Source organism: Daphnia pulex, chromosome 3 (assembly GCF_021134715.1).
Source record: "Daphnia pulex isolate KAP4 chromosome 3, ASM2113471v1".
Lineage (NCBI taxonomy): Eukaryota > Metazoa > Arthropoda > Branchiopoda > Diplostraca > Daphniidae > Daphnia > Daphnia pulex.
In genome coordinates this window covers 6,578,583-6,597,482 of record NC_060019.1, presented here as the reverse complement: position 1 = coordinate 6,597,482, position 18,900 = coordinate 6,578,583, and the positions used below count along the sequence as shown (strand labels likewise).

At 41.1% G+C, this 18,900-nt stretch overlaps 1 protein-coding gene across 1 annotated transcript; it reads left to right on the top strand.

Annotated features, from left to right (window-relative positions):
- The first annotated feature begins 7,217 nt into the window (after positions 1–7,217).
- Positions 7,218–10,344, top strand: LOC124189912 (dendritic arbor reduction protein 1-like). Its single transcript, XM_046582425.1, has 2 exons — positions 7,218–8,094; positions 8,196–10,344. The coding sequence occupies exons 1-2, from the start codon at positions 8,077–8,079 to the stop codon at positions 9,684–9,686; spliced, it is 1,509 nt and encodes a 502-aa protein (XP_046438381.1). The 5' UTR covers positions 7,218–8,076; the 3' UTR covers positions 9,687–10,344.
- Positions 10,345–18,900: the final 8,556 nt, after the last annotated feature.

Here is an 18,900-nt window from a genome sequence, read left to right as displayed (position 1 = left end):
TGTTGCTACTTCTGGCGCTTCTGGCGTGTTGATGGTTGAAACAAATCGAGAGACACAACAACCGCGTATACCCCACCATTCCACTTTTTTTTTGAATAATATTTAAATTTGTTTCCAAGATAGAGAATAAGAGAAGGGGCCCAGCAGCAGCAGCAGCAGCTTCTAAAGCAGCGCGATGACGGTTTATACCTCTTGGGCTCTCTTTCTTCTTCTTCTTTATTTTTCTTATTTCGTTTTTCTCTCTCTCCTTTTGCTTTTGTTTTGTGCGTCTGTTTCTCTCATTCTCTCTCGTCTACCACTACTACTACTACTACTGTTATGTAGACTTGTACGTCTAAATATATATTCGGTTTTTTATTATCGCCCTGGCCTATCGAAACGTCGGAGAGACAAGCGCTTTATCCTGACAAGTGCCAAATGCATACATCAACTTGTTATTTCTCCTTCTTCTTCTTCTTCTCTCGATGCTCCTCAGAGTCCCTCATCCAGTCGAATCAATGCCGAAGATCTCGTCTTGTTCAGTTGTTCCCCAGCATCATGCACAAAAGTGTTTCTTCTTTCCCAGTAAAAAAAAATAAATTTGAACGGGCCGAAAACATTCCATTCAAACCCGAAAATTGGTCTAATAATCTTTTCTCATTCAGAAATTCGATTCATAAAATTATTATTATTATTGACTTTTTTTTTCCCCCGCCGCTTTAGTTGAATTCCGTTCCTGGAAAATGACCCACAGTGTTTTGATTCAGCAGTAAATCAATTCGAAATCATCGCGCGCGCCAGACGAATCTCTCGTAGAGGTTCTAATAATATCGGCAGTTCCCTTTTAGGGTCTTTTGCTCGAGCTGCCGTTTCATCAAACAAACTCGAGCGAACGGCCGGCCGCAAACGGGAGCCCCTTTTGACAGGGGTGTGGGCTGCTGTGCGCCACGTCTCGATGATGTTGACTCGACACAAAACTTTTTTTCTTCTTCTACTTCTTCTTTGTCTTGTTGTGCCCCCCGATAATTATACGCGTACAGGATAGCTTATAACTAGGAAGAAAAGGCAGCAGCAGCATTTTCTCTGCTGGACGATCTGATGGCCAACTGGAAATGATCCAATCGACCATGACTTTACGGGAATGTCGATGGGTTTGTTGTCGGCATCTCTCGCTCGCTCGGAATATGTATAAGGAGGGCCGGCAAAAGACCGAAAAGCTGGATTTGTTTATTTATTCTACCGAAATTGGGGAGAGAAAAATGAGAGAAAAACAAGAAAGAAAAAAGAAAGAAAAAATAAGAAAAAATACGGTGATGATTAATTGGCAATGCACCAAAGTCGACTCGTCATGCGTATTGTTGTCTTTTTGAAACGAGAAAAAATACAATAGGGCCAGCAGATCGCTGGATTTGGGCATGCTGTGTTTGTGTATGTTGTCATGGCGACGTTCCCTAAGTATATGCTCACGCGACAAGCGTGTGACGGAATCACTCGACTCCAAATATTATTCGTCACCATTTCAAACGGCAATGATATCGTCAGTTATCGAGAATTTGTTGAATTCAAACGGGAATGAATTTTTAAGAAATGTGTTGATTCCATTTTCATCCATTCCTGTTTGAAATGAAGCGGAATAAATCGGCCTGACAAAATAAGGGCAGGCAGGGTCGATTCCATTGTTGTTTTTTCTTTAAAATAGACATGTAGAACAACCTGTTTTATAAGGTCTCTCCTGCTATTTCATTCATCTTCTGATATTCCCAATATTTGGCCTACAAGTTATATTCTTTTTCAAAAAATAAAATCAAATTTCTCGATTGGTTTTCTTTTTTTCTTTTCCAGTTAGCCTATAGCTCCTCTATAACGTTTGAAAAGAAAAGAAAAAAAAATGAAATTTCTGGCTGGCTAAAAAGAACAGATGATCAAACAGGTAATTAACCTTTTGGGTATATATTTATATATAAATATCTTTTTGCTGTCTGCTGCTGAGGCTGGCTGCTGCTGCTCCTTTTTTTCTCTCTCTCTCTCTCTTCTCCTTGGGTTATTGCGGCGGCGACTCTTGTTGTATGTCTCGTGTCATGTCGCAAGACGAACGAGATTGTAGAAGGCCCTTCCTTCTTTCGATTCACATTTTTATTTATCCTTCATTCCGGAGGCCATCAATAAAAAAAAAGAAAGAAGAATATTTCTTTATTTTTTCTTTTAGATATTATAGAGAGAGAGAGAGAGAGACCGGCGGGGTATAGATGTAGAGGGCAATATCAGCAGCGTCATCGCGACTGCACTATAAAAAGCTTACACACAATCATCATATAATCAGACCGAATCATCTCCGTATCGAGACAAGCTCTTTTTTTTTTTGCTCCGCCTTCTTATTCTCCCGAGAGAGAAAGAGAAAAAAAAAAGGGAAAATTTTATTCCAAAAATATAGATCGGACTTTCGATACATTTGTATATATACTAACTCTATATGCAACAGGTATACACATGTGTGTGCGTGTGTACCCCTCGAACTATATATAGTGGTACACATACGTGACGGACCGATCATCATCTTTAAATGCATTTTTAACCCCGGATCAGACATTTATGACTTTCTATTTTTTTTCTTCTTTCTTTTGGCTCGTGTTGGACTTTCTTCTAAAGATTTGACCTGCTGGAAAAAAAAAGTCTAAACACCTGTAAAGATTTGCTTCATTTAAAAAAAATTTCTATTGGTCTGGGGGGTTGACTGTTAAATTAAAGGTCTATAGCAAAGTGTGCACCGGGGGTATATATATATAGTTGCTAGCTGGCCAACAGACAATAGAGAGATCTGCGATGATGAAAGGCTCACGAGTGAACCATCATTCATGATGATGATGATGAAAAGCCCAGCAGTTGAGGAGGAGGAGGAGTAGGAGGAAAGATCTTGGCTGGAAGAAAAAAAGGGAAAAAATAAATGAGGGAGGATTGACTATCCGCATCCGCTTATTAATTGATGGTATATTCTCGGCGGAATACAGGTGTCAGCCCCCAAACGACAGTTTATTGACACCTGCTGGTATATTTTCCGGCTGGTATTTTTATTTTTTAAACTCAAAATATTTGAAAAATTGATGAAAAATTGAATTTCAATTGAATTATTTTTTCCCTCTTCTTTTGAATGATGACTCTGCAGAGTTGCAAAGCCAAAAAGTGCCATTCCGACAGATGAGGTCAGTGCGGATAATGTCGCCCGTCGAGATATTACAAACATGTTCCACTCTCTTTTTTTTTTCTTCCTCTTCTATCCTTTTCCAAGACATAAAAGATAAAAGAGATTCGAAAAATGCGATAATTCTTCGTCTTTCTTTCTTTCTTTTTCTTTTCGTGTGAGCCCCATCAGAAATGACGTGTTATGAGCCGCTCTCAAAAAATAAAATAAACAGCCAAAACTATTGCTCAATTGATTTTCAAAAGGAAACTCTTTTTTTTGCGCGCGCTAAAAAGCATTTGTGTTTGTTCAGCGGAGTTATCTCTCTTTGATTTTTATGATCCCGAAAGAAGAAAAGAAGAAAAGAAGAAGAAAGAAACGGTCAAATGCGCGTGATTATTGGCACCGTCGTCGTTTAGCTGTCACTCCTTCGACGTGTCGGGGGTTCGACGTTATGGCCGTCCGACAAGCGAGAAAGAAGAAGAAAAATCTATATACAAGTTAAGACATTTTGATGTAGTGTAAGTTTATATATATATATATACCTGGCTGGCTGGGAGGCCTCACAGACTCTTAAATGGGACACAATAGAGAGGAGAGCCACAGCAACAAGAAGTTGTTCCAGGAGAGAGAGAGAGATGGCAAAAGAAGAGAAGAGCCATTGATTCCCGGTATGTTACTGTGGTGGTATATACCTGGCGCGTTTGTTCGGTGGTTGGGACCCATTATGGGACCCCGGGTCGCCCTCACCAACAACAACAAAAAAATGGTCGTTTTGATGTGTGTGTGTGTGTGTGGGGGGGAACAACACACACAGAGGGACACCCACCCACCACGTCGCACACCACATCAGCAATTTTTTGGGTTGGAAAGAAGAAAATGGAAAAATATATAGAAGCCCCCCGTGCTCGTCCGTGTGGAGGTCCTTTCGGGTCCAGGTGACATTTGTCTCCTTTTCTTTTCCCTTTTTTTCCTTTTTTTTTCTTCTTCGTTTGTGAGTCAGTGAATCTCGAAAAAAACTACACACAAGTTTCTGAGTGCTGCCGAGGCTGCTGGCCCTTTTGAAATGAAAAAGAATTTTGGAGAAGAAGAAGAAGTCAACCTCGCAGGTAGATACAATGGGCAGAGGTTCTCTCTCTTCTATCTGTGTGTGTGTGATTCTTTTCTCGTCTATTTTCCTTCAATATATCATCAAGTGCTCGGCTAATTTGACACCCATCAGCACCTTTTTTTTGTGTGTGACCACTGGAGGGCCTGTGTGTGCCTGGGCGCGCGCAAGTGTTATACTATTTGGGAGGGAAAATAGAGGCGACCCAGGTGACATCTTTTCTCTTGTACACCCCCCATACAGAATGATGATGAGGGTGTGGACCCCTTTTGCCTGCCTTCAAGAGATCCATCAGGTGCAACAACATTTTCAATTCACACCGCGTATGTATAAACTATAACCCCCCCAAAAAAAATACTAAACTGCAACAGTTAAGGAAAATAAGACTTATTTTTTAAGTGGTCGATATTGTTGCGGGGTTAGATATTTGTGTCGAGTGTGTGTCAACATGTCATGTAATTGTGTCCAGTTCAGCAGCACTTTTGATTTATTATTTTTTTTCGACTCAACTTTTTGACATTTGCTGGACACTTGAAAGTTACGAATGTGACAGGGTCTGAAATTTTTGTATTTTCAATTCTTCGGCGGACAATAATTTTTCCGTTGGGTCGACAGTTTAAGACACGCAAGGTCGTGATCGATTTTTGTTTTTCTTCTTTTGGTTTTTGGAGGACTCGTGGGCTATTTTCGGACTCTTGGCCGTCCCTCTCGAGTCATATAATAACGGTGACTCGTGTGAGTTGTTGTTTTATCTAACGCCGTAATCGAGAGAGAGAAGAGAGAAGAGAGAAAAAAATGTGTCGTCTTTGTGCTGTTGTGGTTATCTTCTTGAGATAGTTCTTCTTCTTGAAACCCCGAGCTCTATGACTACACGTCGTCGTCTGTATATATAACCTTTTGGCCAGCATCACAAGTCCAGTCCTACGTATTTACGAGGTCTGGTCTACTAGTCAACTTCTCTCCTAGACCGAAAAAGAAGAAGAAAAAAAAGTTTCTTTTCGAGAAAAAAAAGGAAATAAGAAGAAGAAAAAAGGTTATGCACATAAACTTGGGCCAACTTATTTTGGAGAGACGCGCTTGTCATGACCTTCTTAAATATCCAACCTCTTGTCTGTGTGTGTGTAGATATAAACGAATTAAAATTTTTTTTTTTTTTCAAAATATTTTTCAATCGAAAGAAATTTGTTTTGGTTATTTTATTTTTTATAATCAAAACAACAATGGCAGACACTTTTTTTTTTCTTCTGGAAAATTGAAACCAATTGCCTTTTGAGAAAAGAAAAAGTCTGGTCGGCGAAATCCCGTTTGGAGTAGTAGAATCTTTGATCTCAAACCGAGGCGCTCTCTCGGTCCGTTCGTTTGGTTAGTTTTTCTTTCTTTTTTTTTCCTTTTCTTTTTATGGTTATTATAATGTACCATCAATATAATAGGAGAAGAAGAAGAAGAACGGAGAAGAAGAAAAGGATAAAGTCGTAAATCAATCGGCGCTAGAGAGATCTGATTATATTGTGACCAGGGGAAATTGTGATGAATACATTTCACAAGTGAAACAACCCGCAAATGGGACGAAAAAAAATATATGAAAAAACACAACAGCCATTGAACGGAATCGGACTCTTCTCGATGAAATGAGACGATTATGATTTCGATTCCAAGGAAATCAAACCATTTTCCAAGTTCAATCCTGCGGTCCGGTCCCGACAAGTTTTTTGTGTATTTTCTTTTTTTTTTTAAATTGTCAAACGCGTACGGTGCCAAACTTGGACAGACACACACGGAACTGAAGGAGAAAAAATGAGAGATATAGACGCGCCGTTGTGTATTGCCCTAACGTGTCAAATACAACACAAACACACACTGACTATATTATCATTTTTGGTTGGGTTGCGCCCCGCAGCGCTTTTGATACCTTCATGATATCTTTTGATATATAATTTCTTCTTAAGAAAAAAAAACTAAATTATTTCTCCCGAAACAAAATTTTTTTGTATTTTTTGAATCGACCGCCACCAGATGGCTTGCCCAGATGATCTCATCAAAACCCATAGCCTACACACAGCACACACACACAAGTTGGGACCTTCTTATATTCTGTTGACTATCCTAACCACCGCGCCACCATCAACCACCGGCCCGTTTCTTCTTCTTCTTCTTTTTTCCCCCTTTCCAACCTGACGACGAAAGAAAGAAAGAGATTTATCTACGCCAGCGCTGTGTTTAGACAGGGCAGAGACAAGTCACAAATCACGTGACCGGAGCTTTTTTTTCTTCTTCTTCGTCTTCGCTTCTGCTCAGCTTCTCTTTTTTTTTATTTTTTTTCGTCCATAATATTTCACGTTATTTATCATCTTATAGGTGGTAACGCGATATGCGAGCGTGTGCACACACACACAGCGACCAAAAGGGAAACTGTTGATGTTGTTTGGCGTCCCCTACTTATTTATTTCCATCCGCCCCGTTCTTATTGTCTCTTGGATATTTTATCGAATAATAATAATCATCAGGAATGTGACAATGTGTTTAATTTCCTTTTTGTTTGGTTTTTTTGCCTTTTTTTTTTGTTTTTTTGGCCGGGATGTATAATCTCCTTATCAAACACATTTTTGTTTTTTTCTTTCAAGAAAAACAGCGCCCCGCATTATTAATATTATGATTATTGATGATTTTACGACGTGTACGCTTCGATAGGCTTATTTTTTTTTTTTGAATAAAAATTTATTGATGGCAAAGTGTGAAACATCGATGCAAATGCGGAGCTAGGCGCTATATAGCCCGTCCGACCCACACAAGGACTAACAGACATGGCCGGCATGATGGATTCACAACTGATAAGACTCTGTAAGCTGTTCTCAATCAAGATCTGGTTTCTTTCATTCTCTTTTTTCTCTTTTTTTTTTTCTTTTTTACTACGTTTTATTTTGTCGTTATCCGTTTGGATAGAGAAAAAAGACAAAAAAATCGGGTCCGCCTGTGTAGCGGTTCGTCTGCAATTCGCTCATCTTCGTCACCCTGGAATAATCAACCAACAACAACCCAAAAAAATGAAATCAAATGATTTTTTTTCGAATCAAAAATTGTGCGTTGAAATGGTCGGCTGATTTCATTGTGCTGTTCCTGTTTCCAAACAAAAGAGAGAGAGAGAGAGAGAGAGAGATAGAAGGGGGCCGGATATGTAAGCCCGGGCTAAAGAGGATGGTAGATATTCTCTCACTGCTGATTGGCCGGCCCTGACGTCAACGGAGGTATGTGCAGACGTGAGTCTCTCAATCGGCTCACGTTGGAGGGACCCTCCTCCAGAGTTCCAAAAGTTCCGTCCCCAGGTGTCTGACTAGCCCCAGAGGGCTCCGCCGGTTAGCTCCAACCTTCTCTCTCTCTGTTCTCTCTCCCACTCTTGACTCCTCTCCTTTTGGGCTCCAGCGGACCGGGCACCCTTTTTCAGGTTTTAAGACGAGTGGCTCAGGTAGTTGGACGAGTCATTCACAAGGTGAAGCTCTTGGCCGACACATCACACACAACTTTACCTTCTTCTTTTTCTTAGAAAAAGCAAAACAAAACACACTATTTTTTTTTAACTCCTCCGAAAAAATCAAGTGGGCGAACGACAGTGTCTGGAAGAACAAGTTGAAAAAGTGACAATCACTTCAGCGAGTGCGCGTTTTCTTCTGTTTGTTTTTTTTTTTGGTTTTTTTGACTTGACTTGATTGTTTGCGCTCAGAGAAGAATTGATCAAACAAAACAATTTTAAGTGACTTCATTTGGGTGAACTGCGATTTTGTTCAATACGAAAATACGCGCCAAGATTTCGACGGCGAAAATGTCCGACTTTCAGGAGGTAAGACAATTGTTGAATTGAAAAAAAAAGTTGATTGAATCGATTTACGTAACAGTCAAAGAACAAAAGAGTTAATTGGATCAACATTTTTGAATTGGCAGATTTGGCAAGATATCGAAACGGTTCTGTTGGGATCGGCTCCGGCGGGTGCCCACGCCGTCAATCCGTCGGTTTACGCCAGCAATCGGCTGGAATTGGCCGAACAACATTGCGCCTATCCAGGCCAGCAGCAACTGCAACAGCCGACGGTCGGAACGGCCGCTTATTCGTCGCTGGAAACCTCAGCAGCGACGGCCGCCGCCCAGCAATTGCGCGGCACTTCAGCGCTGGCCGTCGAGGCCCCGTTCCAACACCACCCGTCGGCCGCCAACCAACAACAGCCGCAACAACAACAACAACAGCAACCGCAACAATACGCTGGCGAAACGATGGCCTACAACTACCACGGCCAGCATTACCACCACCACCAGTCTGAGTGTTCGGCCAGCGGCTCGGCTTCGTACCCGCCGTTTTACAACTACCGGAAGGAAGGCGGCGTGGCCGTTCCATCCGCTTCGGCCGCCGTGGCAGTCACGGGGGGCGCTAGCTCGGCGTATCCGGTCATCAAACAGGAACTCCAAGACGTCGCAACTCCGTCAGCCGCAGCAGCAGCAGCAGCAGCAGCCCAGGCCGAGAGCGGCGGCTATTCCGGCGCTGCGGCTCATCATCACCAGGCCCCTTACTTCCTCCATCCGCAGCGGACGAGCGGAGTCAATCCCCACCACCACCACCACCGGATCATGGCCGCCGCTGCGGCATCGCAATCCAATTATTACCCCTACCATTCGGAGGCCGGATATAACGGAGTCCAGCCAGCACAGCAGCAGCAACAACAGCAGCAACAACAACAAGCACAACACCCTGGCTACCACCACTACCATCACCACCACCAGCAACAACAGGGTCAAATGTCACCGCCCACCACTCCGGACAGCGTCTACGGTCACCAGCAAACGACGCCGTCGGCCTCGATGAGTCGACTCATCCAGCAGCAGCAGACTCAGGTCCTCATTGCGGAGGAGTTCCAGCATCCGCACTACTACCACCAGCAGCAGAGTCACCTGCACCACCACCAGCAGCAGCAACAACAGCAGCAACAACAGCAACAACTTCAGCAGAGCCTACAGGGCCAGATTCCGCGACTGGTTCCCGCCTTGACCCCGCCGTCCTCTCCGCATTTGAAGGGTCAGGTGTCTTCGGCTCCTTCCGGCGGCTCCGCAGCCGCTGCCGGAGCGACGGGAGCCGTCCGCCCGCGTCGCCGACGGACTTGGGGCAAACGACGGGTGATTATTCACACCTGCTCGCACTCGGGATGCGCCAAGACGTACACGAAATCGTCGCACCTGAAGGCCCACCTGCGGACGCACACGGGCGAGAAGCCGTACCAGTGCTCCTGGAAGGGATGCGGATGGAAATTCGCCCGCTCCGACGAGCTCACCCGCCACTACCGCAAACACACCGGCGACCGGCCCTTCCAGTGCCGACTCTGCGAACGGGCATTCTCCAGATCCGACCATCTTGCCCTACACATGAAACGGCACATTAGCGTTTAAATTCCGCCCAATCATTATTATTATTCCGTCCCAAAATTTTTGGTGTTTCTAGTCAAAATTTTTCTTTCTCCTTTTTACAAACAAACAGAAATATTTTTCGCATATTTTTATTTTTTCCAACTAATTCTCGAATTCAATTTCTATTTTTGAATCATTCCGGATTTTCCGAAAGATTTTTTTTTTTAATTCTCCAAATGATGTAGCCCATAGAAACATATATTTTGTTTTCTTGCACACCTGTTCTATAGGCCTATACGCAAAAATAGCCCAACCCTTCCCTCTTCTTTTTTTGATGAGTGAAAAAGAAAACAAAAAAATAATTTTATTATCATGAATGTACTACGTATGCAAAAATAGACCATTTTGAATGATCGCAATTTTTCTGGTTTCTCCGTCGTCCAACGCGCACACATATTATTATATAATCATCCCCCCCACCCCCCGATTGAAAAATAATTTGTCCGCTGTTTTTTCTTTTCTGAATCGACATGTTCTGGTTGTGCTGCTGTGCTCTGCTCTTTTTTTTGAATTATATTATCAAATAGAATTTTTTTTTTTATTGAAAATGTTTATTTCCGTGTTCCGCCTATATATGTACTGCTGTACAGTTTCTTTGAATTTCTCGCTATATTACAAAACAAAAAATCAAGATCCGAAATATGAATTGTTATCTGATTTATTTTTCAAGCCCTTTTTAATTTTCCCCAGTAAGTCAAAACAATTTCTCTCCGGTTCTATCTGGAATCAGCCAATTAACCCGTTAAAAAAGGGGTTCAAGGGGGGTCGACTGATGGCTGGGGTCATCCAAATGAGTGTTGGGGGGGCCTAGCAAAATATCGAGATATCATCTTCTTTATATTCTCCTCTTAACGGCCATCAGGAAAAAGAATAGTCCAACATTTTTATTTTTTTCCTTGTGCCGATTCTTTCATTTCATATTTCAACAGGTCGAGAATCTTCCGAGTCAAAAGAGTCTTTTGTGATTGACGTGTTTATTTGTGGGTCTCCCCATACTACACACACTATACAGAGAGGACCGTGACCCTTGAAGTTGTCCATTGATTAGAACTCACCCTGGAAAAAAAAAAGAAAAAAGATGAAGTCCGGCTGCATTAGTACTATGTGGCCTTTTTATAAGTCACAGAGGTGCAAATGGATAGACCCGGGGGTGGTCCGTCGTCAAAAAAAAAAGAAAACAGAACAAAAATCTATATGTGAACTGTATCCGTCGCCGGACAGAGCCCCAGACCAAGTGCTGTGTGGTTCTACTCATTCTGTTTGTTTGTACCGTGTGTTGTGTGAAAGGCTTTGACAACAGTCGGCCATTTGGGCCATCGTCTCGCCACTTTTGGCGGATGTCTGTCTATATGTGTATATCTACTTCCCCCTCCGCCAGCCAGAGACCCAGAAACATTTTATTTTTTCCCGGAACAGTTCGATTCCCATCAGAAAAGGAAAAAAACGAGTTGTGATTGACTTTGATTTCAGTGTCATTCACTGGATGTGTTGGATATGTTAAGTTATTCCTTATAGGGACACATTTGATGAATTGGTGATGATGAGTCGATCGAAGAAGAGAGGGCCTATACATCCAACAACTTATTGGGTTATTGTTTAGTGACACGAAATGATCCGGCTGGATGGAGCTTTTTGTGTCGTCATTAACGAAGTGGTTTCTCCTATATTTGGGATATATATGTCTAGCTCTATAATAGATAATAAGCTATAGTTATATTAGAGATATCTCTCGCCCGTCAATGTCATATCAGGAGAGGGAGAGAGAGGGGGGACCGCGGGTCCTACTTCAGCAGCAGAGCGGCGCTGCTGCTGTTGATGATGATGATGAGGAGTCTGAAAAAATCGTGTTCATTTCTCATCATCATCATCGATATATCGTTTGTTGTATTCTGATTATAGAGGACTCGAACTCCCGTATCATTTAATGAGCGTCGATGAGGAAAAGGACCCTTTTATGGAGTGGTGGGGGGGGACCTTTTCGGCTCATTTTTTTGAAATAATAATTTTCCTCTTACTATAGGCCTAAAGAGTCACGACGACTTTCATTCAAATAATTTCCGCTCGTTCAATTTTCCTGAAGGGAAATTTTGATGATTAAAAATTGTGAAATTTCCATATGATGAAAACTGGAATTTGATTCATGAGAGATGAGGACGAAATGAACGTGTATAGTGAAAGAGCAGGACGACACAACAGCCGGGCCATTGTGCTGAAGAAGAAGAATCTTCTTTGTGGTGACAGTTGCTCCTGATGTTTGTTCCTCCTGTTATGTTATTCGTTTTTGAGAGTTTCAGAGCTATATAAGACGCTCATCTCTCTCTCAGTCTCTCCGAATGAAAGAGACTCATGTCGCCTTACGTTTGTCGTTGAGATTCATCGGCGTTGACTAATCGACTTCTTCCCTCGCCCGGTTTTTCTTCTTTTCGCTGTTGCTGTCATTAATTTCCTTTTGGCCCCTCAACAGCAGCAGCAGCAGCAGCACCAGAAGCGGCCGGGCTCCTCTTCTATATACAACATTTATTCTTTTATTTTATTTTATTTTATTTTTTTGTTAAAGAAGAGTCTGGGCGCTCCTGTCGTCCGTCGTGTGGCACGCTATAATGCCCGGCGTGTTGTTAGAGCCTCCTATCGTCAGTCACACACGCAAAGCATCCAGCGCGAGAGAAAGACCCTGGCCTACACACACACACACACACACACAATGGTGTTGAACAAGAAGAATCACCTTTCCTTCTCTTCTTATTTCTTTTCTTTTCTCTTCTCGTCGTCTACTTGAACAGCTAAAAGCTCTTGCCCACCAAAAAAGTGTTGAGAGGTTCTTCTTTTCTTTCTTATAGCCTTCGTGGCTCTGGCCGGAGAGGAATCCATGGCTGGACTGCTGGGCGCGTATATACTATATAGGCGAATGCTATTAGATTCTATACACATACACTTACAGGTGCGCTTTTTAGCACCTGGATGTGTTCTTCTTCTTTCTCCTCCGCCGTGTGTGTGTCTATCTCTTTTCTCGCACTTTGCGCCTCGTTTGCCAAACACTAAACAAATCACACGCAGTCTCTATTCGACATCTCAATAACTTTGAATTTTCTTTCCGATCATCTCTCGCCGAGCTGGAAAAAAAATTAAAGTTAAAAATAATATTAAGGAACGTCAAGAATGTTGACGCTATACTCCCACTACTGAAATAAGCCCCGGCTATTATACGACAGCATACAGCTCTCTTTCTGGTTATGTTGACTTTGGTGTTGACTTCTCTCATCTGCTGCTGCTCACCGTGTCTTCTACAAGACTTATTGAACAAAATAGAACTGCTGCTGGCCGAAAAGAGAGGCGCTCGTTCAAAACCATCAGGTCAGGGAGCCAACTCAAATATCTTTTTCTTCTTTTTCTTCTTCTTCTTTTTCCTTCTGTTGTTGTTCGGTTCCGGAACACACAGACACACCACAGCACAGCACAGAAGAAGATTGGAATGTTCTTCTTCTTCTTCTTCAAACAAGTGTCGTCTTTTTGACTTGTGTTATATTGACTCGACTATTATATTATAGCCGTCGCTGTGTGGTTCTCTCCTCTCTCTCTAAGCTCAAAAGAATATGAAGAAATGCGATACTCGAAACAGGAGAAATTTGGATATTTGATTTTCGACTATACAACCAGCCGAGAGCTGCTCCTGTGAGCACAGATATTTTTTATTGACTTTACTTACACACATAGGCCTATATAGACTATAATACCTGCCGGAAAAAAAAAAAAAATGTGGATTTAAAAATAAAAACCGCTGTGGAAGGGGGCGAAAAAAAAATGGCGATAGTTTCCGGGGGGGAACCAGAAGTTTGTGACCGGTCCATTGATGGTGCGGATGATGATATTCTTTTCCCTGTGTTCTCTCTCTCTCTTTCCGCCCTTGTAGTTGTAGCTCTGACCTTTTTGAACTTGAAAAAGTAAAAAAGAATGTGACATATATATATATGTACAAGGAAAAGTTGAAAAGAGGAAGAACGTGACTAGAAGCCGGTATGGCGCATCTATATTATTTCCTAAATGTCCTTTTTTTTCTATTTCTTTCTATTTCTTCTATATTCCTATTCAAACAGATAAATTCTCTGTATATCTCTCTTTCTTTTCCTCATTTTTCTTTCGTTTGGTGTGAGTATTTATAGAGTATTGAGAGCCCCTTCTATGCGAAAAGGGAAACGAATGTAACAAGATTTCCCCCCCTTTGAGGAATATAGAGAGAGACGAATACCATCCGAGATGGAGAATTTGAGTGCGTATAAGACAATATGTGTGTGCCGTAACCTTTTTTCTCTCGGAAGAGCTAAACTTTTTTTTGAGAGAGAGAAAATCGAGACGGAGCTGCTGTGGCGATAAATCACTTAAAACTAAGTCTTGTATCTTTATTTCTATTCGAGATAGTGATGGCTATATATGCGACGCCGCGCGCTAGCTATAGCTCTTGCTGCTATAGCTCTTTTCCCTTAGACTGCTGCGTTTCGGTTCGGCCATCTTGGTGCGTGGATGATGCTGGACTTGTATTATAATCTCTATAGCCGGGGACCAAAGGGTCTCTCTCTCGTCGCTAGCTCAAGAAAAAAAAAAAAACCGGTCGGCTCTTCTGATATCTTACAGCTCGAGCGCGTGACACGACAAAACAATCGAAGACGACATCATCATCATCATCATCACCTGCTGTACTATAACAATGCGCCTGTATTATGTGTGATACTCTGCGGAATTGTGGAAAAAGGTTTTTCTCTTGTTTCTCTTGAAGCTTTTTAACTCTTTTTTCATCGATAAGAAGAAGAAGAAGAAGGAGGAAGAAGTTAAGAAGAGTATTATACTCTCAGTGTCATTTTCAGCCACTTTGACAACAATTTCTTGTTGCCTTTTCCCCTCAATTTTTACTGCCCACTCTCTGCCGGGGCTCGTAAAAATCAAGACAAGAGAAGAGAGAGAGAAAAAAAACTCAAATAAAAGACAAAAGGATATTAGAAAAACAGGTTCAGCAAAGAGTGTCTGAAAAACTCAATATTTTATTTAGTTGAAAGGAATTAATTTTTGGGTTTTCTATATATTATATAAACACAGGAGTTGACCAGCAGAGATTAGGCTACTAGGGCGGCACGTGCCTATATAATAGTGGTCGATTGCAATAACGAAAAAAAAATAAAATACAATCAATTGAAAATCTGCTGGACCAGCTCTCTCCACATTTGGGCGACGTCATCATTTTCTTCTCTTTTTTTTCACACAACTGGTTCTTTTTTTTATTATTATTGTTTTCTTTTTGTTTTGAGGGGGTTTGTGTGGGTACCTGATTAATGACACAGAAAACAACTGTCGAATAAAGAAAAACACAAGAAATTTTACAATGTGAGTCACTTTTGAGTGTACAGAAATGGCGTCGCAATGCGCCAGCGTCCCGCCAAATGAGGTTTCAAAACGAAAAAAAAATGAAATAAAATAAAACATTAGTGTTTGTCTCTCTTGCTTGGCCTTAGAAGAAGAAGAAGAAAAAAATCGTTTCTTTGTAAATGCAACGCCCTTAAATAAATCAATAAATAAATATATATAGAAATATTATATGATTTCTTCAAAAAGGCCGGTCCGATTTTATTTTTCGGTCTAATGATGACTGTGTGTCTTTCTCCCGGCCCATTTTTGAATAATTTTCTACTTCATTCATTGGGAAAATATTCATTCAGAAATAAGTTTGATTTTTTTTTTTCTTTTTTCTTTCTTTCTTTATTTATTTAAATAAATTATTTAATTTGGAGCGACGCAGAGAGAAATGGGAAAGAAACTGACCCAACTTCTTTTTGGAGAGCCAAAGCAGCCAGCTAGCTTATTATCAGGTCGTCGTGTTGTTTGAATAATAGGCAGCCCATCACTTGATTCATCTAATTGGACGATATCGTGTCGTCCAGTTTCGTCCATAACTTTTCATATATTTATGAGCTCCAACACAACACTTTGTTTGTCTTTGTGGTTGCTGCATGGCTGGATGGGGTCTCAAGTTTCTTTTCTCCTCGTCTGCATGAAAGAAAATGATTTGCACCTGGGGACCGCGCGCGCACCCTCCACACGGTCATAGTAGTTTAGTTTTTTGGTCATTGGTTAATTTTATTTCAAAGAAAAAAGAAGAAAGAAAAGCTCAAACTACAAATGGCTGCTGGTGCTGTTGTGTTGTTGTGTGAAGCTGATGGATCGACTCGTGTCGCCTGACAACTCCAAAAATAACAAAAATAACAAAATCTTTTCTTCTTTTTTCTTTTTTCTCGTTTCAATATTGTGTGGGTGAATCATCCGGACGACTTGTTCTATAATTGGTAATTCCAAAAGAGAAACAGCCACACGGACAGGAGATATAGACAAGAAAGTTACAAACAACTCGTTCGAAAGAAAAAAGAAATAAAAAAAGTTTTCTTTAAAAAAACTTATTTGGTCATTTGAAACAAAATTCAAACATTTGTGAACGTATTCGAAATTAAATGGGGTTGAAGAAATATTCTAAATATATATTATTGTTTTTGTTTTTTCCCAGAGTCACGCTTTAAATAAATATTTAATACGGTATATTTATATTCCGTGTAGGTGGGAAAAATATGGACTGCCGGGTAGTTATAGAAAAACCATAGTGTTCTTCTCTCTCTCTCTCTCTTTCTCGGCCTGTTGCTTTTATTTCTTTCGAGTTAGTTTGTTGGTTGTTGTGTTTGTTTCTCTCTCGGCGCGCTCTAGATTTGCATCGATGTTTCACCGCGGGACCTTTTAAGGGGCTCCGTGTGTAAAGGTAAAACACAAAACAATGGGAGAGCTTCATTACTCATGCAAGTCGCATTTCAATAAACGCAACGCAAACAGCACAGCAGCAGACCACAAAACACACAACGTTTTTATCGGGAAATTCAACATTTTTCACCCCTGCAGCCGCCGCCGCTGATGCCGCTGCCTGGCCGCTGCAGGAATGAGAAAAACGTTTTCTAGTTCATTTTCATAATTCTATTCAGATATTTTTCTCTTTCCTCTCTCTCTCTCTACGATGCAGGGCTATATAATAATATATTTATATACCTTATCTATCGCCTTGTGGTGTTTTATCGTCTGGTAGACACGAGCGCATCTCAGGAGGAATCCGCTAAACGGCATCAAAACCGAACCAATTTCACACCGTGAAACATTGAAATATATTTTTTGAGTGAAATTTTTATTTTTGTATTTTTATTTACTTATTTATTTTTTAAATAAATAAATACGATAGATTTATTCAAATCTAATACATGTATTTGTCGTCATTCATCATACGGCACGACTTTGATTCATTCAAATAAAAAACAAAAAAACAAAAAACAATAATCCGATGCTATATAAATTTTATCTGTTATATTAGATTCAGTTAAACTTTCACTCCGTCACTTTTGTGGTGTATAGATGATTGGGGGCCGCCAACATAATCTATCACTTGTATATTTTTTTTGTGTGTGACTCTCGATGAGGAATAACTCGGAGCAGCAGCGGGAGGCCATTAGGAATGGACAGGCCGGGAGAAGAGAAGAAGAAAAGAAAAGAAAGAAACGGAGGGGGTGATGCTGCTATGTGCTGTTGTGTGTTTCAAACTTGTTACGCAACCGCGCCGGGGCCGCTGTAGAAAAAAACAATGTTACAACTCACCGAGTCACGAGCCAAACGTTCACAGTTTTGTCGTTTTTTGTCTTCGAGTTGGGAAACCGACAGGGAGCCATCACCATCGGCTCGTGTCGCGCTTCAACGCACTCTGGGGGTTGCCTCTTTCTTTCTTTTTTCTTTTTTCTATTTCGTCATAAATATTTTTGGTGGCCTGTTATCTCTGTCTGGAAATCATTTGCATGGAAATCCATCTCCATCAGCAGGGATATGTGAAACAAAAAAGAAATGCGCAACAGAATATTATTATCATCCGGCCATCCATTTCCAAAAAGCCGATTGAGACGGATCGGTTCTATCCCTTTTTCTTTTTTCTTTAAATTCTTACATAAGAGAATAAAAAATGGGAGAGTATACTATATGTAACTACAAATTTTGTGATATAAATCAATTTGCGTTTATTTGTCACACGAAATTCAGAATCAAAGCCAAAATTCTCATTTGATTTTAATATGGCGGGAGTACACGCCCCTCATCATCGATTCTAAATGAATTAGCTCAGAGTATGTTACGTTTAAAAATGAGTTGGCCTTTTAATATATATTAAAAATATTTCCCCTCATCTCCATAAAGCACGGCTCTTCTTCGGGAGTCGACCGGCGTGAGTTTTAAAAACCGCGATGGGGCTTCCTCTTCTTCTTCTTCTTCTTCTTCTTGTTAAGTTGTTGTTGTTGTTCTCTGCTGGTCTCTCCCGAGACGAGAGCTTTGAATAATGTTTATGATGTTTAGCTGCTGGGCTATATGTGGTTCTGGCAGTTCTCGTCCAGCACCCCGTAGAAGGGTATACTATATGGATAAATGGTAAAATTCTCCTTCTTATTTTTCAATAAATTCCCGATATAATTTCTCTCCTCTTTTTTTTCGTTCCCATCGGCCACCGCGTCGGGGGGGTTTGCGCGTTCAATAGGCGGCACCGCCTTCTCTTGTCTAAATAAATAAATGTCTTGTCTTCTTCTTCTTTTCCCTCCGTCAAAAAAACAGTCGGTCGCAGTCGGGTTTTTTTTTTCTCAACCATCATATACCATAGTCTTTTCAAAACCAGGGGTTTTTATAGGGGCCTTTATACAACCACTAACAGACTCACGCGGGAGCCCACCCTTTTTCTTCTTCTTCTTCTTCTTCTTCATCAGATATAGAATAGGCGTAGGAGTATTTGGGGAAAGACAAAAAACGAAAAAAAAAAACAAGAAAAATACGGGAAATCTCCCGAAATGTCTACAAGAAGAACAACTTTCACAAATGGGTTGGATATGCTAATGGATCGTGAAACGGCACGAGCTATATGCGCGTCTGCGTGTTGGCGGTCTGCGGGAGATGAGAGAGACGAACGCGTTCATCAGCAGGGGGAGAACAACACAAACACACAAACACAAACACAATGATGTCGTCCTCCTCCGGTGTGCCTTCCATTTGAATTTCCCGGTAACGGTATAACCGGGAAACAAACCAAATTGAATATTGAACGACTATTGTATAGCATCAGCCCATATTGACCAATTTGGGATTAAAAGGTTTGTTT